Raw genomic sequence first — 23,317 nt, forward strand, 5'->3', positions numbered from 1 at the left:
TCTCGGCAAGGATCCCTGCATTAGGAATGACAACGTCAACCTGTCCGTTGCCAAACTGTATTGCGGACTGGAACATGGAGGCTTGTGCTTCGTAAGATGTGACATCGCATTGTACGAATTGCGCTCTGAGTCCTCGAGCTGTTAGCTCTGCAACTGTTGCCCCCACTGTATTCTGCCGGTCGGCCATCGTGACGATTGCGCCTTCTTCAACCATCCTGATTGCGCATGCCAGACCGATGCCAGATGCTGCGCCAGTTATCAGAATTGAGCGATCTTTGAGATTAGTGGTGTCCAAAGAATTGCTGAAGGTGATGGGCGTCGCCATCGTTGAAACAGCAGGATTTGCCATACTAATGGAAGGAAGGATATGTAGCCCTTGCGGTTGAGAAAGATGCACCCTGACTTGGGCATCAGCTTTTATTAACGATCAACATGATCGTCACGTAGGCGTTGCGGCTGATAATGCAACAGGAAGTAGTGTGAGGCCATGGAGCGGGGAAAGAAACCCAACATACAAGCGGTGTCTTGTTAGAGTCAAAGAGCTTACTCCTTGTAGTAGTGTGTGCGAGCGAACAGGCGCAGTGCACGGCATCTTGATGCGTGCTGCACAGCAGGCGCGGGGTCGGCCAAGCAACAGTGCGGGGAAAGGGGTAGCTGACCACCATACATATCGAGCTCAGAAATTGCGATACTCCCGCTGACGTGAGAGATTCCTGCAGCCGTCAGGTATCATGGGCGGCGATTACGTTTGGGATGAGGAACCCGGATTGAGATTCCAACGTAGCCACAGCATCGTATCAAATCCTCAACGCGTTCCAAGCGCGAGACGGTGGAACCAAACTTAGGAAAGGTCCCATCCAAGAACCTTTAGCCCAGAGTGAACGACCAATTCCACTCTCTTACAACATCTTCCCAGTCCCTTCTCTGTCCACCTTCGAGCTTGGGTCGCCATACTTCCTTTAGCACCTTTTGCACACATTCAACATTCTCGTAGCGATTCCTCTTCTGAATGTCCTCCAACCTTCGAAAACACTTCTCAATGGCCGCTTCGTCGTCCAGCTCAGCGCCTGCTAGGAATATGGGGTAGAGCAAGCTCGACTCTGCAGCGCTGCCGGGTGGTATGCGAGCAATGAACTCCATCGCTCGTGCGGCACAACCTGCAATATTTACAGAGTGGCTTGGTGAGGTTCGGTAGAGTTGAATAAGTGCCGCCAAACGGTACGCCTCTGCCAAGGCGATGAGATCGAGAGCTATGGGAGTGTCGACACCAAGTGCAAATGGGTTGTCGTAAGTCCAGCTTTGAATACCCTGCTCGATAACGTTGAAAGAAGCTTCGGTAGCGAGTGGAAACGCTGGATTTGAGGATGTTACGTACTGTATCCGAGAGATGAGATCGCATAGCTGGTATGAGATGCCCATGAGTGGATCGATTGTGCCTGGCATTAGAGCGGCGCTGATTGGTATCAAACCTTGCTCTGCTGAACATGGCTTTCCTGCATTGGATACCCGTGCCATAAGAGACGCAGAAGCGAAATGATAAGTAAAGTGGCGATGTAGAGAGTCGACCTCGACGCAGTCCATAATGCTCTGTTCCGGAGTGAGTGCGCTAAGTATACGTTGAACGCTCTTCAACTGCGATATCCACCTCGTGGTCTTGACACCGTTGAGCGCCTCAAGCCCTACCAGGATCAGAATCACCGCAGTGACCTGGTAGGTGTCTTCTGGCAGTCCACCCGAAGGATGTAGGCGCTCCTTGATAAACTGATAGCACTTCCTCTCATGGCGAGAGGACACGGCCCGAAGATGCTTAGCGCGGTCTGCGTCCTGGCTCCGCCGTGCCAACTGAGCTGAAGAAATGGCCAGAATGGCGTCAAGCATACCTTCGATCTGGAAAGACCAAGGCATGTACAGGCTAGTATAGAAACTTGTTGCAATAGGCGCTACTTGAACACTGGGTACAAAGGCCTCGACATAGTACTGTAATAGATGCATCCTTTCCGCTTCTCCACCGCCCGGTAGTGCATCCCAAGGATCGAGAGAATTTCGTAGCGGAACTGCGACCTGGAGCTCGGGACTCTTGGAGCTTGACTGTGATGAGCTCGGTTCTGTAACGATACTTCGTTGACTCTGCCACTCGCACAACAGGTTGAGGCGTTTGCAATTTGCACATCGAGGTTGGGCGTTATCGCACCTCTTTCTTCGGGTTCGGCAGGTCAGACAGCCTGTCCGCGATCTTGGCGCAAACTTGCGCTGGCGCGGCTTCGTCTCAGCCATGGTCTGAAGGGTAGAAGTACTGGAAAGAGCTTGATTCGGATAGTCACCGAGGAGACATGGAGACGTGCATTGTTGCGGGAGCGGTATGGGCAAAGATAGCTGGAGATTGAGTCAGATTCCGCGATCGCGGGTGCGATATCGATAAGCATTGCCTGACTAATCGGGCCTTGCACCTCTAAAGGGCGACAATTGCGTCGACTTGCATCATCATCCTCAACCTGCATTCAACCGTAGTCTACGCCTCGTCTTGCCCCGACCCACAACGGCATCGTTCTTAAGATGCGTGAGGGATTGCGTCGCATAACGGGCCTCCCTGGCCGTTCAGGCCGACCACGTCGTATTGCGAGGAAACCACCCACGATGTTCTCGCTCCCACGTGCGGCTTGTTCCTGAGAGTTTTTACCGTCTTAGGAAGCATCGCCTGAACTCATGCCCGAGGCTAAGCAGTTGCTGAACTCGACAACACCCCGGCGGATGAAGTTATCAGGGTATAAAAGGTGATTGCCATGCGCCTTTTCGTCAACTACAGCTCAAAACATCTCACAGTCTCCATTAACGACCATGAGGCTTCTTGTTGTTTCCCTCGCTGGCAGCTGTGCTGCTGTTGCAGCTCAAGATAACTTCAACATTTTCCAGCACATTGGTGGAAACGGACAATGGTTCCCTGGTGAAGAAGTGACAGGCATCTCTTCCGAGATACCCACAGGATGTAAAGTCGATCTGGCTGGTGAGAAAACTTCAGTTAAGGACTGAGCAAATCCATACTGAATCTACACAGCCTTCTTTTCCCGTCACGGTTCACGGTATCCTGACAGAGGCGCATACAATGGGTGGGTTGAATTCGCCGAATACATTCAAGCAGCGGGCAACTTCACGGTCGATGACGAGAAGCTCGCTTTTCTCAAGTCCTGGAAGCCGGTACTCTCAGATCCCGATGCTCAGATTGCCAATGTAAGCCCTACTGGATGGAAGGAGCTTCACGAGATGGGCACCATGTGGCGGCTCCGTTACCCTGACCTGTACGATTACAACACTGCCTTTACCATGTGGGCGAACTTGTATACTTCCGGTCCTCGTGTACGAGATAGTGCACGTTTGTTCGCTCAAGGTTTCGTAGGGCCCAACGCTACGGATCTCACCACCATCTATGCTCTCAACGCGAGCGATCCTGCCAGTTGGGGCAATACTCTTGCACCCAGTGATCTCTGCAAGGCCTACAATGATGCAGGTGGCGGCCCTGCAAAGGATATGTGGGACTCTATATATCTCCCGCCCATCGCCTCCAGACTCAACGCCAAGATTCAGGGGGGCTTGAACCTCACCACAAGCCAAGTCGACCAGATACCCTACCTGTGTGGTTTCGAAACCCAGATCACTGGCCGCCGGAGCCCTTTCTGCGACATCTTCACTGAAGAGGAAATCTTGCAGTACGAGTATGCGCAAGATTTGCGTTACTGGTACGGCACTGGCTTAGGTTCTGATATCGAGAAATATCAGATGCTACCAGTCGTCGACATGACCGTACAACGCTTTATTGATGGCCCGAATGCGACTTACAAGACGAGCAACGGGACCTTTGTTCCCCCAAAGATCATGGCCAACTTTGCGAACGATGGCCAAATCAATCAGCTCGCCGCCGCAATTGGTGTCTTCGACGGCCAACAGCAACTTCCCGGTAATATGTCGCTACCGAACCGCATCTTCCGCTCATCCCAGGTTGTGAAGATGCGCGGAACGATTGCATTCGAGCGCCTCTCCTGTCCTGCTGCAGCCGAAAATGGTAGCTATCGCCAAGGTGCCCATAACAGTTACAACGGCACTGCAACCGAGGAGACTTTTGTGCGAATCCGCATCAACGAGGTCGTCTATCCTGTGGTGGGTTGTTCCAGTGGTCCCGGCTCTTCATGCCCGTTGCTGCAATATCAGAGCATTATCAATGCGAAGCGTGCAGAAGCTGGCGATGTGACTAAGCTTTGCGATATGACTGGTGAAGGTCTCGCGCCTAAGCCGAAGGCAACTTTCTTCTTCGACAACACCCTGCCCTGGCAGTCAGTTGTTAAGCCGTAGTCGTGATACCAGATATCATTGGATTATCTGTAATGATGAAATCCATCACTCATGTCTCTGCGCATGTTTCTGTGCCGCTCCGTAAATCTCTGTGCCGCAATGTGGCAACCTCCAACATCATGCAACTAATGTATGCTACACCACATGACTACAAATACGAGTGGTCGTTCCCGAAATCGCAACATCTAACATGCTCGTTGTTGCTTTCACAAGGCGTGCTCGGCTACCAACAATTGACATGCACAGGGCGCGCGCATTGCTCACTAAGTCGCACTACCGGTAGCCCCACTTTCATCTCATTGGACCATGGCGCATGGGCACAAGGCGCACGCCCTACCCAAACGGTCAGACATGCTCTCTTCGCTCCTCCCACAAGCCATGCTAGACGAAGATCGGTCGTTCGCAAAGCAGACAACTGTGCAGTGTCTTTGAAATGTGTCCGTGTAGTCTCGCTATTGTACGACCGAGCAGATTTCCCGGAATATAGCTCGTACGAGGCTCGCAGTGTTCGCCGTGCCTCTCTGCCCGTCGGGAAATTGACATGAGACTAGGCATATTCGGAAGCATGTGGCTTCAAGGCGGGTTACCCATTGGACGCAGTCGGTGCATTGATGGCGTAAATCTGTCTCCACATCGCACCCCAAGCGGGTGGTCAGCTTGTCGACATGGGAAGCTACTGAAACAAGCCTCACACGCCTTTCAGGTCGATTACCAACACGGTCAGTGCTGCAATGGCGAAGTCATGTTGGAAATGGAGTCATAGGGTGCGTGATTCTCGGATGTCCAAATCGGTACACTGAACAGAGCTTTCTAAGGAGTATAAAGGTAGTGAAGCACCCAGCTGTAATGGCCCACACGATTAAGAGTATACAAAACGACAAATCATCACAAGACACAGATTTCTGGTACGGATCCACGCAGCAGTAGCAAAGCACTCTAAACCGAACAAGAAACAAGCAAGAACGTTTGTCACCGTCGTCGACAACAACGCGTCAATCTTGATCAACGAGATACGCATATATCTATCATCTCTTCGGCCAGTCGAACCAAGAATACAAATTCAAAAACAAGCTCCAACTGTTCACACATCGCACATCCTCCCAACTATCCAGGATGTCAGCCTCGTCCGCCTCCACTCCTCGCACCTCTTTCGAGTACCTCAAGTCGCCATCTAAAGTCACCTCGTCTTCTTCGTCGTCAATCACATCCTCATCGGCATCTACACTGAGGGAATCGAACAAAGCGCACGGCGTATGGAACTCTATCAAAAGGCATGCAAAAGAACACCACGAGAGCGTGAACGCAGCTTATGCTACATACTACGGCCAGGGCAGAAGTGCGACTGAGAAAGGACAAGAAGTTTGGGAATACCGTAGGGGTAGCAGGCAGTAGGTGGAATTTGTGAAGCGACCGTCGCTGTGGTGCATGGGATTGGTAAGGTGGCCGTTTTGCTATGGATCTAAATGGAGTTTGGTGGCTGTTTGAACTTGGCGAACCTTTCTCTTTGGGTCTTTGGCGCATGGACTTGTGTTTGGAAAACATGTATATATCTGACCGGGTTTTCATCATTAGAGATAATTGAAAGGTATTGTAGTTATAATCAGCAACTGCACAAGCTGAGTACGTTGAGGTGTAAGTGTGTATAACTTAATATGAATAAGCTCCTTCGTATACCTGGCTCACCTCATCAGCTTTTACTCATAATCAATCAGCCCCGTTACCGATCACGATGTGATCTTGTACAACCAGAAATGACAACATTCTCTCTTGGCGGTACGCTCGAGGCTCTGCATTAGCAATGAAGTTCGCATTGGAGGTAGGAATTACCGATCGTAGCTTGATAAAAGATCGCAGCTATTGCAGCCTGTATCTGCTAAAATTATGCGTCATGTCTAACCACCAAACCCTCGATGCCGTTCTTAACTCCCTCGATGACTTTTCGCATAAGCTCGTCCTCTACAGCGCCCTGTACCCAGCAATAGTTCAAGACCGCATTGCCATCGCCGCCCGTCACGACGCTAACAGCGAAAGCACTTGTCACAACATTGGGTGACTGGCTGAATACCATTCTTCTGATCGCCCAGTTACCTGGGCTTTGCTTGCTCTTCCATATACCTAAGCTGGAAAACTCCGCAGAAGGATCGCGAGCTTTGCCTAGCTTGTCGAGGAGGAACCGTGGCATGGAAGACACATACTTCAGCAGCGCAACAGAGTTATCTGTACCAGCTTTGCCGACTTCTGCGGAGATGGTAGACTTGACTGCTCGTGCAACATCCCATGAAAACTGATCTAGCACGCTGGACTTTGCTGGGCCATGGAGATTCTGCGACGCAAGGCGCTCGTGGTGGTATCCATACTGTGTCATCGCAAGTGTCATCTGATTGTCCTCAACGCCCAAGAACCTTTTCATAGCTATTGGCCCCTCGATCTTGAGCTTTTCGTAGTCTTGGGCGGGGAGATGGGTGAAAAGCGATGCGGCGAGGAGACATTGCAACGTTGCTGTCACGCTTGTTTTCTCGGTTCGACTGAGCTGAACCAATTTATCTGTGGTTGCTTTCGACAGAACAAGCGTGTGGTATCGAGGCTGTGGAAGTGGTTCGGCGTCTTGCTGTACAGCATTACCCGTCCATAGCTTGGGAGGTCGCTTTGCGAACACTGAAGGTAGTAAAGCTCCAAACATGGCTCGGATGAAGTACGGCCAAGAGATTGTCATTGGGTGTAGCTCTTCTAGCGGTGGTGGTAGAGCTATGGCTGACGACTTGACAATTGGCTGTATGGTACTTTCCGTTTCTGGAGCATTCAGGCCACCCAGAAATGACTCGTGGAATAAAAAGGCGGACGCGCCATCTGCCAAAGCATGATGCCACATCCACGTCGCAGTGAATCTGGTCGCATTGGTTGGCGACGTGAAAACGAATAAACGCCAATAAGGCTTCGATCCCAATCCTTCTTTGAAGCCGCGACTATGTTGTTGTGCCAACATCTCGTCAAGTTCTTCATCCGCCTCGCCATCGTTCGGAAACGGCATCTTGCGCTCATATATCTCCACGCAGGTCCGTAGGTCGATTTCGGGTAGGTGCGCAAAGTATACATCAGGGTAAGATTGGTCTTCGTTCACAGCGATAGCGCTCAGGGTCGGGTGCTGGACGATAACGTTTCGAAGCGCAGAATAGATTCGATCTTCGAGAGACGTTTGGGGAACCTCGGATGCTACGTATTCTGCGGTAAACCCAACATTCTTGTAGAATCCTAAGTGATGCCGCGCAGTGCTGTAAGTTTCCAGTCTGCCGCATGGGCGCAGTTTGTTGAGGTTTGACTGGTCAGCCATTCGGATGCAAGCTTCTTTGGGTGAGACCTGAAGAAGTCTTGAGTGAGGCGTCGCCGTAGATATACCAGGCCAAGCTGCAAATACCGCATACTCGCAAGAATTGCCACATAGGGCACGAAGAGGTTGACTATACTTACGGCAAGCGGCTGTCCACCTAACCACATGCTGACTCGTGTCGCGGGTCGAATGAGGACATTGTGCGAAAAGCTCCACTCACGATCGCGGATAGCCCACTTGAGGTCGATTATGGAGGTGGATGTGTCAAGTAGCATGCGTGTGAGAGGGCGGTGTTACTGTTCATAAGGTGTTGGTTTTGGTGTTGCGGCATTGACCTTTGCCGAGGTCGGGCCAGGTGCCTGCCTAGAAATTAATGACGAGATTGTTCCCGGTTCTCCTGCGTTCGTACATCGCGAAACCTACATCACCAACACTGGCGACGCCCATCGCGGCGCAGGCGCGAGGTGTGCTTGGATAGTGGAGAGAGTGTGTGGTGGCTTACTTTTATCCTCCTACCACAGGGCTGGAAGGATTATCGCGACCCCAGACATTGGGCACGAGATGCGCAAGCGTGCATCAAACGGCGCGGCCCCAACATTAACCGGGGGCCAAAATGGACTGGTTAACAAACCCACCATGCCCACAGCGGTATAACGCTGGACGTGCAGGCTCTGGAAGCTCCTCGTATCTGTCGACATTTTAAACGGTGCGACCGATTGCCCAATCATGGCAGGCCTACAAAGGATGTATGCCTCCCAGATTCAGCCTCAAATCGCCATGGCTTCATGCGACAGTGAGACAGTGGCTTCGGTGTCGAGGCAGCGGTTAAAGCAACGCTTCGTACGACGGATGCATCGCCATCCTGCCTTCGCGCGACACAATGGCCTCAAACGTGGCGCTGCCAACAGCAACACCTACGACGGGTCCGCCATGGTCGCTGGACTTGTTGCATGTTCGGAAACTGGAAGAGAGCATCTCGCCCGACGCAGACAGCATATCAAAAGAAAGGGCTTCTGCGCTGATGTTTGTAGGCATATGCCTAGCCATTACATTCGTTCTTGCGGCCCCTATTGTAGGGATATGGCTTGCTGATCGACTCAAAAGGCGGAAACTGGATCCTTTCAAGAAGCTCCGGGATCTCGAGCACAAGGGACAACGTCCTGGCATAGATCCACCTCCATACGAAAAATCACCACCTAAGGATTCAATATGGGCTCGACAGGAGAGGCATAAGACTAAAAGGCCGCCGAGAGCCATCACGGCAGATCAGATTCTGGGTATTGATAAAAGGTCGTATCTACAACGCATCGTACCTCAGAGTGGTTCGTTAGCCTTCTATATTCTACCTTGGAGAGTCTACTGATGAGTAGCAATAGAAGGATCTGCGCAGCTGCTTACAGTGGCACCTGCACATATTGGATGGGCTAGGCAAAGAGTGACGTCAACGGAAGACGAAGAACAGTATATCAGCCCTTGGGACGCGGAACACACCCCAAATCCAGTAATTTTCCCATGGCTTCAACGGCAACGGCTGCCTGGAGACGACATCAACGATGAAAACTGCGAAACATTGCAAGTGATGACAATGTCAAGTACCACACCTCCATTGATAGGCGCCTCGACAACGGAAGGCTCCACTCATGGACACAACGAAAATCTTTTCCTTGATTCTCCAGCAGAATATACAAGCTCTCCACCTGATAGCGAGAAGTCCTATGGGTCTTCTGAAACTACCTCGAGGAAGCATGCAGCATCCGATCAACCCAACGACGCTGCACAACCAATTTTGCATCAACCAAGCATCCATCGATGTGATACATGCCAGACAACATACCATTCACAAGGGCAATTGAAGTGAGTTGCTAATCTTCAACGAGCCATACAAGCTCGGGATATATCTGGCACTAACAACCCCTCAGCGTACACCTCAATCGCAAACACCGTAGGAGGTACCGCTGCGAGCACTGCGACTCAGCCTTTGCGCTCAAAGCGGACCTCAAGCGACATGAGCGCGGCGTTCACAAAGACATGTACGCAGTAAAAGTGTTATACTGTCCCAATCCAACTTGCACAATACCTGATAAGAAGTTTACGCGCAGGGACAATTTCGAAAGACATGTGCGAAGATGTCGTAATCGCAAGACAGGATGATGCTAAGTATCCAAGATATGATAAGAGAACCACAAAGACACGGAACGAGCAGTTGATTAGTCGACCGAGTATGTACGTAGCTAGCACTTCCGAGTGGCTCACTACGGCAGACATTGCGAGTAGTGTTCACTGCTCACCTTGCACGTTCCTTGGGCGCAAGTTGTTGGACCAGTCCATGTCGCACCGCCGCACTGAGCATACAATGCCGCCCCTGCAGCTGGCGCTTCGGGTGCAGGCACTGGCTCCTGCGGCGAGGGTGTCGAACCACTTCCTCCTTCTTGTCCAGCCGCACAGGTGAGGGGCGCAGGCCCTGGGATCGAGTATACCTTACCACCCATATACGGCTTTCCAGTGGTATCGTAAATATTAACCTGGATACCGGCATCGTTGGCTTTGTAGGCACCAGGAAAAGATACAAAGTTGGAACCTTTGTTGGTTCCGCTGCCAGTGACGCGAATCTGTGCGCACTCCATGTAGAACTGAGCGCCACCTGTTGTTTCAGTCAGCAATATTGTGAAAAGACAAATCAAAGCTATTACCTTGGTTCTGAGCACCGTGAAGGGCGATGAGCCTAAAGGTGATGGCACAAAGTAAGTTGATGCCTCACATACAATCTGTAATTGGGGAGTACTGACTCAACTCGCATGAGGTAGTCTCCCGGAGCAACACAAGTAGGCATGTCGAAGTAATGCCAACCTCCATTCGCAATCATAGTATCCACGGCCCATTTTCCATTCTTCAAGCCATCTGCGGCGACTTTAAACCATTGCAGACCTGTAGTCCCAGTCGTGGCAGCGTTATCCACCTTTGCAAGATAGTATTGTATCGGGCCTATGACATATTCGTTAGCTTCGGCTATCTACCCGGCCATAACGGCCCTCATAGTTTCCACTGACCTTTGTGACTCGCAGCAATAGGATGGTCAGGATCGTTGGCACTCTGCTTCCCGCCAATAACGTGACCTACATGTAGAACGAAGTTAGTGTATGTATCATGTGCATTTCCGATAATCATGCTTACCCCACCAAGCTCCGACTTTTGCTCCCGCCGGAATACTTATCACAGTAGTGTCCTTGTGCTTAATGTCTTTGTTGCAGGCAAAGGCCGAATCGGTAACGCTCGTGATGGGATAGTCAGAGTCTGGTGCGCGGACGCCCTTGAGCTGGCCTTGGTCCACACCATTTACAGACACCTTCTGGAAGATGGTGTGAGCTATAGCAGTACTTGCCAAGGCAGCGATCAGAAAGGCCTTCATGACTGCTTTGTAGATTTGTAGCTGGGATCTGTCTCGTTCAGTGCAAGTCAGCGATTATGTAGTTAGGTGGGAGGATACGGCAGAGACATTATAAACAGAGTGCATTCGTCCACATATGAAGGGTCAATATTTATCATCATGGCCATCGTCATCATATATGTGTAGAGTAATGGGATTGTATAGTTCAAGCCAATAGAGACAGTGGATACTCCAAATCACGGTCAGTTGAGCCATGTTCGGCAGTGGTATATTGCCGTACCAATGTTCTGACAATTTTGAGCAACCTTACACTATGGATTATATTACATGTGGCTGGGTTTTCTTTGGATGCTGATCGGTCCGCGTGCTCCGTGCTTGATCGAACTAGACTCGAATGTTCCATAGCATGCCAAGTCATATACAATATGCCGTTCACACATGACCTGTTACGGAGAGTGAAGTATGTTCTCTAGGCGACCTAGTCTGGCTGTACCCCCACTCGGAAGTAGTATCTCGAAGATGCGAAAATGATGTAGGGTTTCTTGTCTACATAATGGGGATACAGCTCGGCGAGCCTCACTTAATTACAGGCCTCGTGTATCGCGTGAGTATTGGAACGGCAACATCACCCCAAGATGGACCCCATCATCTTCGCCACGGTCCATAACACAATGCAGTCGAGCTTAAGACACGTTCCACAACTCTGTCGGTATCCTCATATGGCTCCCAATGAATGTACCATCACCAGCCTTGTGGTGGTCAGAGCGTGCCTCTAACAATGAAGGTCTCCTTATCCTCTCTTCCCATCGCATAAAAGCTGTTGTCCTGGCCAACACATGCTGGCAGCGTTTCGTTCGTAGTAGTGTATCGTCTCTTCTGTTCGCGATGCTGAGATGTGATGCGTATGCGCAACCGAACCTTTGCAGTGGATGATATCTTCGTCATTATCCATGTTTCCTGCGTTAACGAGCTGGTAGTATCCGTATTGTATCTTCCCGCAAGCCTTTGTGGAAGGTCAATCTCGTCCAGTCCGCCAAGAGATTCGGCATGCGCTTTGTCGTCTAACGCAGTTGCAGCGAAGGCGTACATGTGGATAGTGGATAGACGGTTGTTACGGTTTCATTCCTTGGTGAAAGATGGTGTGATCTTAAAGAGAACGTGAAGTCATACAACGTAGGCTGCAGACATACTAAGTCTGCATTATACCACAATCCGGAAGTAGAGAGCGGCAAGGGCTACGCCTCTCCCACTGCTTGCCTCAGCCTGTCCAGCTGTTCCTTGCTTGGGTGCGGATTCTTTATTCCTTCGATCTTGGGACTGAGAATTGGGTTGAGCTTCTTGATACGGATGGTCGTGATGCAGCTTCGCCTCGTGCAGGAGTTGTGTCTTTCTTTAGCATTGACTGCCATTTGGACGTCGTGATCTTGAGTAGGTCGTTGAACAAAGATTGATCGGATGGAGCCGGATTGCCGTCTAGATGATACATCGTGAGGAGCGTATACGAAGAAAGATCGTTCCGAAGAGCCGTGTAAAAATGGGAAATGGAGTGGATGGGTTCAGGCGGGGCCCCGCTGCCCGTAAATACACAGCCCTGGAATACTCCGGGGTAAATACGGACCGGCATCGCACTATTGGTACCTGACGCCACCTGCAGGCCGCGTCTTACAGTTTCCAGCGGCGCAGTCCAGCCGCGCACATTTTCGACGATCACTTGCAGCCCCACGATGGGATTCTGGGCTAGGCCCCATGGTTACCCCAAGCGTTGCTTACTTTGGCCACACCGATCAACACTACCTAGGTAGGTTCGAGAACATATATTCCAATTTTCTGCGAGCTACACATGTTCAGAGACATTGCTCAGTCCTTCCCAGTCCTTCATGTCGCTTCCAGCCCATCGGTCTTGGTCACACTTCGGCTGCGATGCAAGTGACACCAAAAAATACTCGCGTCATCATTTCACTGGTCGGAGTACTCACCGCCACTAAAGCCAAAAAAAAAACAAGACAAAAGGGCCTTTTGCAACAGATCAGGAGATCGCAGTGAAGGATGCGACGATGGCGCATTCCGCTGGAGTTGATGCTGCAGCAGACGCATATGCTCCATCAGTGCAGTGCCATAAAGGTCATCTGCGAGACTGAACTCCAGTGATTTTGAGTCAGCCGCATTTCTGTGTAGAGATTGGGCGACATTGTGTTGTGTTCAGAGCGCAGGGGAGCGCGATATGGTGTTCCGCGCAGCCGTTGAAAGACGCCAGCATGAAAACGAAGCGGTGTAAAGCGCCGAGTAAAACAAGCAGGTACGCGTGTGCTGACAGGAGGACTTTGCGAAACGTAATGACGACCAGAAGCCACGCGCAGGACGTTAGTGGAAGTGGCTGTGAGAAGACTCCGTGTTCGGAGCCGTGCCGAATTTAGAACTGCTGATATAATCACAGTATTCAGGTACCGAAACTCGGGCGCGCATCTTCAGGCCCCAAGTGTCTACTAACGTCACTCCATCGCACTATGGAAGACACGTTTCCTCTACTCGAACCTTCAATCGTTGCTTGGGGGCGGGTCGGAAAGCGTACGATTAGGCTACTGAATCCGACGGGTGCCACCTGGTGCTGTTGGACCATCTACACCTGCTTGGTGTGCCGGCTCATGACATAACGCTGCGGATACACGCATGCAGCAAAAGACGGGTACTCATCTGTGTCTTTCAGTGTATTTGGTGAGGAACATTGGCCTGTAAGAGCATTCACTGCGTGAAGCTTTACTAGTAATGTGTAAAGCTACACGTGCAACAAGGGATCTTCGCAAGCCAAACCGGAAACCCCAACCTAGAGGACTCTTTTTGTATTTGCGGGTAAGGTCTGTAACCTCTGTTCCAGTTTCATGGAGTGGGTCCTTAGCCCCGTAATTACGGCAAACGAGGCCACGACGTTGCGGCTTTTGACCCTGTGCGCCTGGTTACTGGGCCCTTCTCGCCGGTACCTTGGTCCACATTCCGAGCACCTGTAACCCGAATTGACCCAATGGAGCAATTACCAAATCTTGACACGCGAAGGCGATAGGTGTACAACTCAGGCGTCACCATTTGTGGTCATAAAATCAGTGCGTCTTGTTGGGTGACATCGACCACGCCTCATGGGGCGAAGAGTCGTTTGTTCTTCAAATATGGCGAGTCTTCTTGGTACTTTCTTTCCGGTGTGCAAACCCAGGAGATTGGCATATGAAGGTGTCGATCAAACGGCTACCGGCCATTCAAGAGGCGACTACTTCTGCATGTTGCCTTCCCGCACGGGCGACTGCATCAGTGAGAGCCGACAGATCGTTCACGTTTTCACCGCAATGTTGGTTTGAATTGGTAAAGGAAAGGCGCACTGCAACTTTCTCAGTCGGCAGTGAATACCGCTCTTCGCCACCACCAAAAGTTCTGGATCTCGCTTTCCGTACTTCGCAGTCCGAGGAAGGGGTTCAACCTCCATATTTAGCGTTGTTTAGTCACTCTGCCTACAGCTTCACAATTATTGTCACATTCCTTGTCTTTTCCCTATCACACCAACGGTGGACGATCGCAGTACTCGAGCATCGGGGCCAACTGCAACCATGGACGAGTTAGTTCTTTCGACATCATGAAAACCATTTGCATTGATTTCGATAACAATAGATCTCAGAAACGAGTGTCACAAACGTCATCGAGTACGAGTGACACAAAGTTAGAGCATGGTACTCCTGAACTGCGGCGTGTCAGAGATAAAATACCATGGAAGCTATGGATCGTCGCTATGATCGGGTTTTGGGAGAGGGCAGCATTCTGGGGGCGTAAGTGTCACCGTTACATATCAACGTATTTGACACTCCACTGACGCTCCACTGAAAAGTCACCGCCCCTTGGCAAAACTACATGGAGCACCCTCGGCACTACGACATGGACCAAACTCCCGGCGCTCTCAACCTCGGGCAGACCACGGCAACACGAATGTACTGCGGGTTCTTCATCGTCTACTTCACTAGCCCCATTCTCATAGCGCCGTTGGCAGACAATCATCTAGGCCAATACAAGACTCTGCTGATCAGCTTGGCGGTTTATACCACTGGATGCATCATCTTAGTAATCAGCTCGCTCCCGACGATGCTTGATCGAGGAGCAGGTTTGCCCGGTCTGATCATTGCGATGTTTCTGATAGCTTTGGGTGGCGGTGGTGTGAGTATTATCCCCAACAATGCCACTTGCTCCGAATGCTAACGTCACTTAGACCCAAGTTACCATGAGGTCATTCATTGCTAATCAATATACGGACAGGACTTCCAAGAAGATAACACTCTTAGCAACCCGATATCGTTTCCTGAAATGGGCCCGTCTCTCGAAATACTTTCCAGCTTCATTGGAAGGTGAACAAGTCGCGATCGACAGTGACATCACTCTGCAATTTATCTACAACCTATATTTCTGGATCGGCAACGTAGGCGCTTTGCTAGCGTTCCCTTGTGTCTACATCGAGAAACACCACGGCTTTGCTTCTGCATATGCTTTGGGTCTTGGTTGTATTGTTATCGCGTTCCTGATGTTGGTTTTTGGCAAGAAATGTTTTGGTATGCAGACATTACATCTCTGTACTACAGGCGTTAACCTCCACGTAGTCAACCCACCGCAAGAAGCAGACGTGGTGGTTCCCGCAGCCAAGGTTCTGAGCTGCGCCATGCGCAACGGCTTTCGGATGCAACGCGCAAACCCAGTATATCAGCGTACTGAGAAAGGCAAAGAGGTGTCGTGGAGCGGCCAATTCTTCGATGAGATCACTCGTGCGTTGGGCGCGTGTCGAGTGCTGTAAGTGTGACTAGATCCATCTGCTTGTACACGCTAACTTGTCGTCAAGTCTGGCATTCATCGTTTTTTACATGTGCTTCGACCAAATGCAGAACAATCTCATATCTCAAGCCAGCGATATGAACACTGGAAACACGCCCAACGACGTCCTACCCAACATGAATCAAGTGGCTTGCATACTCATCAGTCCGCTCGTAGAATACGTTCTCAACCCTTTGCTGGCAAAACGACGCGCATACCTAAAGGCAATCACTCGCATCGCCATCGGCTTCTGCTTTGTCACACTTGCGATGCTGTATGCAACCTTGGTACAGCATTACATCTACACGTCTCCACCATGCTTTGACCACCCATCAGACTGCGGGAACAGTCTTTCCGCAAAACAGTTCCGGCCCAATGTCTGGATACAAGCACCGCTCTATTTCCTGATAGCAACAGGCGAGGTGTTTGCCATGACGACAGCCATGGAGTATGCGGAGAAGCATGCGCCGAAGGAGATGAAGGTCTTCGTGCAGGCCATCAACATGCTCATCACGGGTATAGGCTCGGCTATCGCTCTAGTCATCGCCGAAGCAGCTCGCGATCCTTATCTTACCTCATTCTATGGTAGTCTGACAGGTGCTATGGCTCTGATAACCATTGTCTTTTACGTCATGTTCCGCAACAAGGACAAAGATCATGTCACCTCAGATGTGGAGAAGGGCAGCACAAGAGTAACGCTATCGCCGCCAGACACACTCTTGGAATCACGCCAATCTGGTCTGATTGTGGCAAGTGAATCCACAAGTACAGACAAGGACATGGAGCTGACGCCGATCCCATCCTCACGGACAACACCTATTGAGCGGGATACCACAGCTATAGCTGGATCACGTTAGGAAGCCTTTGTTCTTCCGCTTCGGAACGTCATCTGGGCGAGCGCCGAGTACCGCACCAGCGTGGTTACTACTGTAAATATGTAAATTCTATGGACTGTTATGACAGGATATCATATCACCCGTTACGACCATGCGACAACGGCAATCTGCAACCCATGTATCAAAGTTGGGAAAATGGTTTATGATGTTCTTTGTCACATTATCAAAAAATGGATCTCAGCATTTTCGGCGTTTCGAGGTGTAACCGTTAGAAAAGATCATGGAGCATACGCATAATTATAGGAATGATATTTTCACAAGACTGAACACTTGTCACCATCACATCGCCAACTGTGAACGTCTCTTGATACAAGCGAAAGTCGTTGTTCGGTCGCTGTCGGCTTGCGATACAAAAGATATGTCAGATTATTCGCTTATGCCATTGTGTCTCCAAACATTCACACATGGCAGCAAAAAAGCTGATGGAGCAAATATGCGACTATGTACGCAAAAAGTAATGGTTGATTGCCTTCCGCCAGAATTGAACTGACGACCTCGTCATTACTAGTGACGCGCTCTACCACTGAGCTAGGAAGGCTATTCGAGTTGGATGACAAAAGTGGAAAAAATACAATGTATATTCCCTTAAATCGCATTGTTAGTCAGACTGACGACTTGCATGCGCGTGCTGAGTGAACCCAGGCTCGCAGCATGACTCGCGGGGTAAAACGGTCATAGCACTAGTAGACAGCCTGTGGGGTTGAACTTTATGACCTCGAAGACATATTCATGTTCGTGACAACATGAATTTCGAAAGGATGGATTCAAACAACGCCTCATTTATGCCACGTTTTCTCTTCTTTTGCGACCATCCCTACCTCATTCAACTTCTCCACAGGATTTCCCCTAGCTTTGGTCTATCATTGCCTTATTACTATTCCCCTTCCCTTCGTCTGCAGCGGCTCATCGTAAAAAGGCGGAGGATGAGCTTCAGAGGCACTTTGAAATAAAAATTCCATGTATTCGCTACTCTTATCATGTGCTGCCACGTTGTCTACGAAGACCAGCTATATGCAACGCCAGTCTAGATGCAGTATCCGCCCTAGAAAATGGCCTGGAAATGGAAAGAAAAACCACTAAAAAATAATGAGGGTATGACGCTATTCGGAACGAGATAAAAGAAGTTTACAACACTGATGACTCAAATCTGGCGCGATGCCTTCTCTTGGTGCTCGAGTTCTTTGACATACTTGACGAAAGTCTTCTTGTGAACCTACTTGCAGTTAGTATTGTTCAGTCTCTACTCTTGATGCGTTACATACCAAACCAGCATACTTGCCGTCCCTGAGCACACAGATATACCGCAGTCCGAGCTTCACGAAGCACTCGTACACCAAATCCATGGGTGAGTGGACGTCCAATGCTACAGGTGCCGGGTCAATATATGGCGTAAAGTCGCTAGGGTCGTAAGCGTCTTGCTCTTCCTCGTCTTGCGGCTCCCGCCCTGCAGCCCAGTCTACCCGTGGTGACATGAGACAGAGCGTGTTTTCCTCATTTTCCAGCTTATCGAGGGCGAACTCCAGATCGGGCGCAGGAATGAGACCAACAAGAACGCCATTTTTGATGATTGACAAACCGCCATCGAGTTCGCCTTTCGCTTGCAGACCGCGTTGCTTTGCACGAAGTTCGACTGCGGGGATAAGTGCGTCTTCTGAGATGTCTATGATGTGATCTTGTCTTTTCCCGGTGGTGATGTCGCCAAGCTCGGATGTGAAAGTCGGCCGCACCTTGTTGTCGAGGAAGGGATACGAGTTCATATCTGTGAGCAGATCATAGATACTTAGTGGTTCAATAGCATCGGCTACCCATTTGGAGACGAGGATGCCGAGGGAGAAAGGTAGGACGTGATCCAAACTACCCGTGAGCTCGAAGAGGATGACTGCTAGGGTAATACTTAGACGAGTAACACCCGTCATTGTGGCGCCAGCAGCGACAAGGGCGTATACTCCAGGAACAACACATTGGCCTGGTGTTCCATCGGCGGAGCACTCAGCAAAAAGACCGACATGGTTAAAACGCAGGGCAACGAGTTGCACGGTATGACCAATGAAGCGTCCAGCAAGCCCACCTACAACCATCGAAGGTACGTAGATACCAGCTGGCACTTTAATTCCAAAGGTAACGACGGTCAGGAGCGCCTTGATGACGAATGCGAAGAACAAGACTTTGAGCACGCTTGGGATATGTTCGACTGTGGGACAAAGACCGTCACCGCTGTCCGTGTAAATGTCACATGGACTAGCCAACTCGAACAGGAGCTCCGTGACTGGAAGCTTGGTGTAACGATTCCAGAAACTGATGAGACCGGTGACAAGCGCAACGAGAAATACTTCGAGAAGCGGGTGTTTCTTGATGATGGGTATGCGACGGAATGTTCGTGCCCAGATGCGGGATGCCTTGATGAACAATGCGCCGAGGACACCACCTACAGCACCGGTGAAGACGAAGGTCGCAAGCTCGAAGAACTTCCAGTCCAAGTGGTAGCGGACCTCGAAGAGAACAATCTTCTTGGTGCCGTATGGATCCAGAAATTTGAGAGACAGAGCAGCCGCCTATTGAACAATTAGCCTAGCCAGCGTAGGAAGCAGGTGACTTACGATGCAGCAGAAGAAGGTCCTGAACAGCGTCTTGGATGGGAAGTAGTAGCTGACTTCTTCCAGGCTGAAGAGCACTCCACCAATCGGAGCACCGAAAGCAACTGCGACACCACTAGCAGCACTAGCGCTGAGGATCTCCCTGCGCTTTGCGTCGTTGTTACTGTACTTGGAGAAGATGCGGCATGCGATGTTTCCTATGCAAGTCGCGATGTGCACGTACGGGCCTTCCTTGCCGAGACTGAGACCTGACGCAACACTTAAAATCAGTGCCAGCGTCTTGACGAGCAGAGTGCGCACACCCAAATAACCGTGGAGAACGAAGCCGCTGAGAATGACCTTGACTTCAGCTACACCACTACCAGCAGCGGAATAGTAGACCATGGGTGGGCGGGCCTGGACTTCCTGGAACCTCGACTCTGGACTGATGCTGCGACTGTGCTTGCCATCTTCTTCCTCGGCTTCATCGGAGTATGTCCGCACTTCTGCACCCAAGTTCTCGTCGAGTGTGGAGAGGGATATGGCCGAGGGGATGACGGTCTTGGTGGTGAGGGTGAGCAGACACGAGGCCATGGACAAGAAGATGACGGAGAGGACGAAGAAGCCAAATTGCGTTTGGACGACATCCAGCCTGTCGTTGCGGACGGCCTCGGACCAGTGGACCCAGCTGTCGCAGACTGATGCACCATCACAGCACGTCTTGCGGCTCTTGTTCCAGCCTTTGGTGCAGTATCCTTGCTTCAGGTCGAACAGCGTGGTCTCGGTGGTGTTGACAAAGTAGGCACAGACGGCAGTCAGGACGCCAATGAGGGCCACGAGTATCCAGCCCTGGGCGCCATCGAACCATGCCGCCAAGCGCCCCCTGATGTCTTTTCTGCTGCGTAGGGCCTTGACGCGATAGGCGTCGGCGATGTTATCGTGGACCCAGTCAGTCGACGTGAACTGATCGTACCACACGCGGTTGTCCTGGAGGAACGAGGCCTTTGCCGAGTGCATGCTCTGCTCCAGGCCGGCGCCTCGCTCGCCCAGGGCGTTGACAAGGCGCTGGCTGAACGTGTGTCCGCCCGTGAGAGAGCCTCTCCGGCTCCGCATGCGCGAGCTGGTGGGCAGCTGGCTATTGTTACGCGTCATGCCCGGTCGAGGCGTGCCGGGGCTCGTGGCGGGGAGGCTCTTGTACGACCTGGCGCCCCGCAGGTGAGGCACGCCCAGCAAGGCCGTCCGCTCGTTGACGCTGCCTGTCGACCTGGTGAGATCCGTGTCCGAGGCACGCATCGGCCGCTGGGCGCTGAAGGTCAGCGTGGGCGACGTGGGCGTGGTGCTGCTGAACGTGTCATGGCGCTCGCGCTGTTCGGCAGCGCAGTCATCGTCGGCGTCGTCGTCGTAGTCGTCGACACTGTGGTACGACCGCATCGACTTGGGCATGGCGAGCGAGTATAAAGGAGGCAGTTACAATCTGGGCACAGGCGATGTATTAGTATCGAGCTCGGCCAGAGACATGTCGCCGAGCAGAAGCCGCTATCGAGGTCATCTGGAAAACCATGGCGGTGTCACGATGGATATGCTATGGCTGGGCACCATGGGCTCCTCCCCACTCTGCCGCGGATCCCTCCAGCATGCGTTGTTGTCCTTGGTCCGGGGAGCGATACGCACCGACGCAGGTAAGCCAACTGTCTCAGACTTGGGTGCGTATGATGCAGCGCAGCGATCCCGCACAGCGCAGCAAAAGCAGCAACAGCAGCAACAGCAGAGAGCGCTCTGTAGGCGGCACTCTGACGCTAATCCCAGGCGACGACTCGCTACACGGGGGAAATGGCGGTAGGCGCGTTCCATGTGATTATCAGCGTTGCACGCGATGGTGACGAAACGCAGGGCAAGCGGAAGCCGCCAAACCACACGCGGCCAAGGCGCGATGCTGTAGCGCCCAATCGCAGCCCCCAGCCCCACCACCACACACTCTCTTGCGCCTGCAACTCGGGACATGCTGAGCCGCTGATCTGAGGATTCCAAAAGAACTTCTCGGAAAGCCCGTCTCGGATGACCGGGAATTCGCCGAGTAGCATCCATCGAGGTACTAGCGAACATTGTGGAAGGTCGGACGACAATCGAACCTACATCCCTCTGTAGCATCCGAGATGGTGAGTTCTGCTGGCGTCTTTGGTTGCATTTCAACCAAAACACACACTGATGACCTAAGCCTGCTCTATACGACCAATTCCTGCTCTTCGGAGACAGCATAACCCAGGACTCCTTCTCCCAAGAACGCGGTTTCGGTTTCTCTGCAGCCCTTCAAGCTGGTCAGTCGACATGTCGTCATGTTCCTCCGGGTCGTTGTTTCTGGCCTGATACACTTTTTCACGAAGCTTCCATGCTGATCATCCATCAGCATACATACGACGACTCGATGTAGTCAATCGCGGGTTTAGGTTATGACGTCCTATTCTTGCAGCTGTAGCCACGACTAATACTACGACAGTGGGTACAACACCCGCCAAGCTCTCCAGATACTCCCCGCCATCGTGCCTCCGCCAGAGCAGGCCAAGATCCGGTTCATGGTAAGACTTGCCCATGTCAGACACTGCCCGGACTAACCGCCCAGACCGTCTTCTTCGGTGCCAACGACTCATCCCTACCAGATGCGCCGAACAAGCAGCACATTCCGCTCAATGAGTTCATACAGAACCTCAAGGACATCATCTTCCATCCCAGAATCAAAGCTCATGGCCCTCGCATCATCCTAGTTGCTCCTCCCCCAATCAACGAGCATCTTTGGTGGCCAAGAGACCAGTCGAACGGGTATACTAGCGTCTCGCGCCTAGCCAGTACGACCAAAGCATACGCCGATGCAGTTGTCGAGCTTGGCGCTGAACTCAACCTCCCCGTCGTGAACCTCTGGAAAGCCTTCATGGCAAAGACGGACTTCAAGGCAGACGCTTGGAAACTCGGTGATCAACTGCCTGGGTCGCTAGACGTTGCACAGAACGACGCCCTGGTGGAACTCATGTACGATGGTATGACATGTACATGGCATTCCCGCCTTCGGTACCGTACTGACTTGACCTGCAGGCCTCCACTTCAACCCAGCGGGCTATGACATCTTCTACCAAGAATTGATCAAGGTGATTGAACAGCACTGGCCGGACCAAATGCCTGAAAAGCTACCCATGGTGTTGCCGCCGTGGAACGATGAAGAAGCATGGAAGGCATGGGAGGCCACTCAGACAATTTAGACTATGCATCGGAAGGGCAAACGTCGCGTGCACGAGCACTAGCAGGCTTTAATTGTGTGTGTTGAAGGTCCGACAAAGCGGGGCTCCGGGGAAGGCCCTGGTTGTGCCAATCAGACAGGGGTGCATAACTCCGGCAGCATGTGGTTAGTGGCGGCGTCGTTCCCCATGAGCCTCAGAGTAGCATCGCGACGACAATACGCATCATCATTTCTGCAGTCGATTGTTCCAGCTCCTATCCTTGTACCATCGTTTTCTGGGACCCTGTACATTACCTTGCCCATCTTCTTGAGGCCACTTCGGAAACCGCCTGATCTTCGGCAAAGAGCGTTGTTGCAAGGCCGCACCTTCTGCTTCCACCACCCCAACTGACTACATCGACCAACGTCAGCCGCTTGCCCTCCGAAGTCCCCAAACTGTTGCAGCTTCTTTGCGCATCTTCATTACACCTCCAAAGCAAACGCGCTACAGGTCGACAGCCGCCTTCAGACACACCCTGGCCGCTTCTTCGTTACCACCGCTCGAGACGTTCGCACAGGACAAACCCTTAGACTGCCAGCCCGGAACAAGTACATACAGAGCAAGCTGAGGCCGGTTGCAGTCGTTGCTCGGGTGTTCGTTGGTTGGGGAAGCCCCACGGAAAGGCTGGTGTCTCTTTGTTGAGCACGTCACCAAGGGATGAGAGAGTCACGGGCATGGATCCCCAGAGCGTAGCCTTC

The 23,317-nt window shown here is 51.6% G+C and overlaps 7 protein-coding genes across 7 annotated transcripts; 3 read left to right on the plus strand and 4 right to left on the minus strand.

The window, feature by feature from the left end:
* Positions 1 to 867: 867 nt before the first annotated feature.
* ACET3X_005315 (uncharacterized protein) lies at positions 868 to 1,905 on the minus strand (the record flags this gene model as incomplete). The annotated part of the gene is made up of 1 exon (XM_069451507.1): positions 868 to 1,905. The coding sequence occupies one exon, from the start codon at positions 1,903 to 1,905 to the stop codon at positions 868 to 870; it is 1,038 nt and encodes a 345-aa protein (XP_069307359.1).
* Positions 1,906 to 2,506: 601 nt separating this feature from the next.
* On the plus strand, positions 2,507 to 4,361 carry ACET3X_005316 (uncharacterized protein). The gene is made up of 3 exons (XM_069451508.1): positions 2,507 to 2,771; positions 2,821 to 3,001; positions 3,053 to 4,361. Exons 2-3 carry the CDS (start codon positions 2,836 to 2,838, stop codon positions 4,339 to 4,341), a joined length of 1,455 nt encoding a protein of 484 aa, XP_069307360.1. The 5' UTR covers positions 2,507 to 2,771; positions 2,821 to 2,835; the 3' UTR covers positions 4,342 to 4,361.
* Positions 4,362 to 6,220: 1,859 nt separating this feature from the next.
* On the minus strand, positions 6,221 to 7,021 carry ACET3X_005317 (uncharacterized protein; the record flags this gene model as incomplete). Its single annotated transcript, XM_069451509.1, has 1 exon — positions 6,221 to 7,021. The coding sequence occupies one exon, from the start codon at positions 7,019 to 7,021 to the stop codon at positions 6,221 to 6,223; it is 801 nt and encodes a 266-aa protein (XP_069307361.1).
* Positions 7,022 to 9,918: 2,897 nt separating this feature from the next.
* ACET3X_005318 (uncharacterized protein) lies at positions 9,919 to 11,072 on the minus strand (the record flags this gene model as incomplete). Its single annotated transcript, XM_069451510.1, has 5 exons — positions 9,919 to 10,307; positions 10,357 to 10,388; positions 10,453 to 10,648; positions 10,714 to 10,779; positions 10,838 to 11,072. The coding sequence occupies 5 exons, from the start codon at positions 11,070 to 11,072 to the stop codon at positions 9,919 to 9,921; spliced, it is 918 nt and encodes a 305-aa protein (XP_069307362.1).
* Positions 11,073 to 14,641: 3,569 nt separating this feature from the next.
* ACET3X_005319 (uncharacterized protein) lies at positions 14,642 to 16,741 on the plus strand (the record flags this gene model as incomplete). The annotated part of the gene is made up of 6 exons (XM_069451511.1): positions 14,642 to 14,649; positions 14,703 to 14,857; positions 14,917 to 15,239; positions 15,292 to 15,628; positions 15,677 to 15,863; positions 15,913 to 16,741. 6 exons carry the CDS (start codon positions 14,642 to 14,644, stop codon positions 16,739 to 16,741), a joined length of 1,839 nt encoding a protein of 612 aa, XP_069307363.1.
* A 916-nt stretch (positions 16,742 to 17,657) lies between these two features.
* ACET3X_005320 (uncharacterized protein) lies at positions 17,658 to 21,197 on the minus strand. The gene is made up of 4 exons (XM_069451512.1): positions 21,025 to 21,197; positions 19,378 to 20,827; positions 18,043 to 19,332; positions 17,658 to 17,993 (listed from the first exon to the last, which is right to left on the minus strand). The coding sequence occupies exons 2-4, from the start codon at positions 20,794 to 20,796 to the stop codon at positions 17,922 to 17,924; spliced, it is 2,781 nt and encodes a 926-aa protein (XP_069307364.1). The 5' UTR covers positions 20,797 to 20,827; positions 21,025 to 21,197; the 3' UTR covers positions 17,658 to 17,921.
* A 309-nt stretch (positions 21,198 to 21,506) lies between these two features.
* ACET3X_005321 (uncharacterized protein) lies at positions 21,507 to 22,601 on the plus strand (the record flags this gene model as incomplete). The annotated part of the gene is made up of 6 exons (XM_069451513.1): positions 21,507 to 21,509; positions 21,569 to 21,668; positions 21,758 to 21,797; positions 21,848 to 21,926; positions 21,971 to 22,382; positions 22,438 to 22,601. The coding sequence occupies 6 exons, from the start codon at positions 21,507 to 21,509 to the stop codon at positions 22,599 to 22,601; spliced, it is 798 nt and encodes a 265-aa protein (XP_069307365.1).
* Between the last annotated feature and the right edge of the window lie 716 nt (positions 22,602 to 23,317).

Source organism: Alternaria dauci, chromosome 4 (assembly GCF_042100115.1).
Source record: "Alternaria dauci strain A2016 chromosome 4, whole genome shotgun sequence".
Lineage (NCBI taxonomy): Eukaryota > Fungi > Ascomycota > Dothideomycetes > Pleosporales > Pleosporaceae > Alternaria > Alternaria dauci.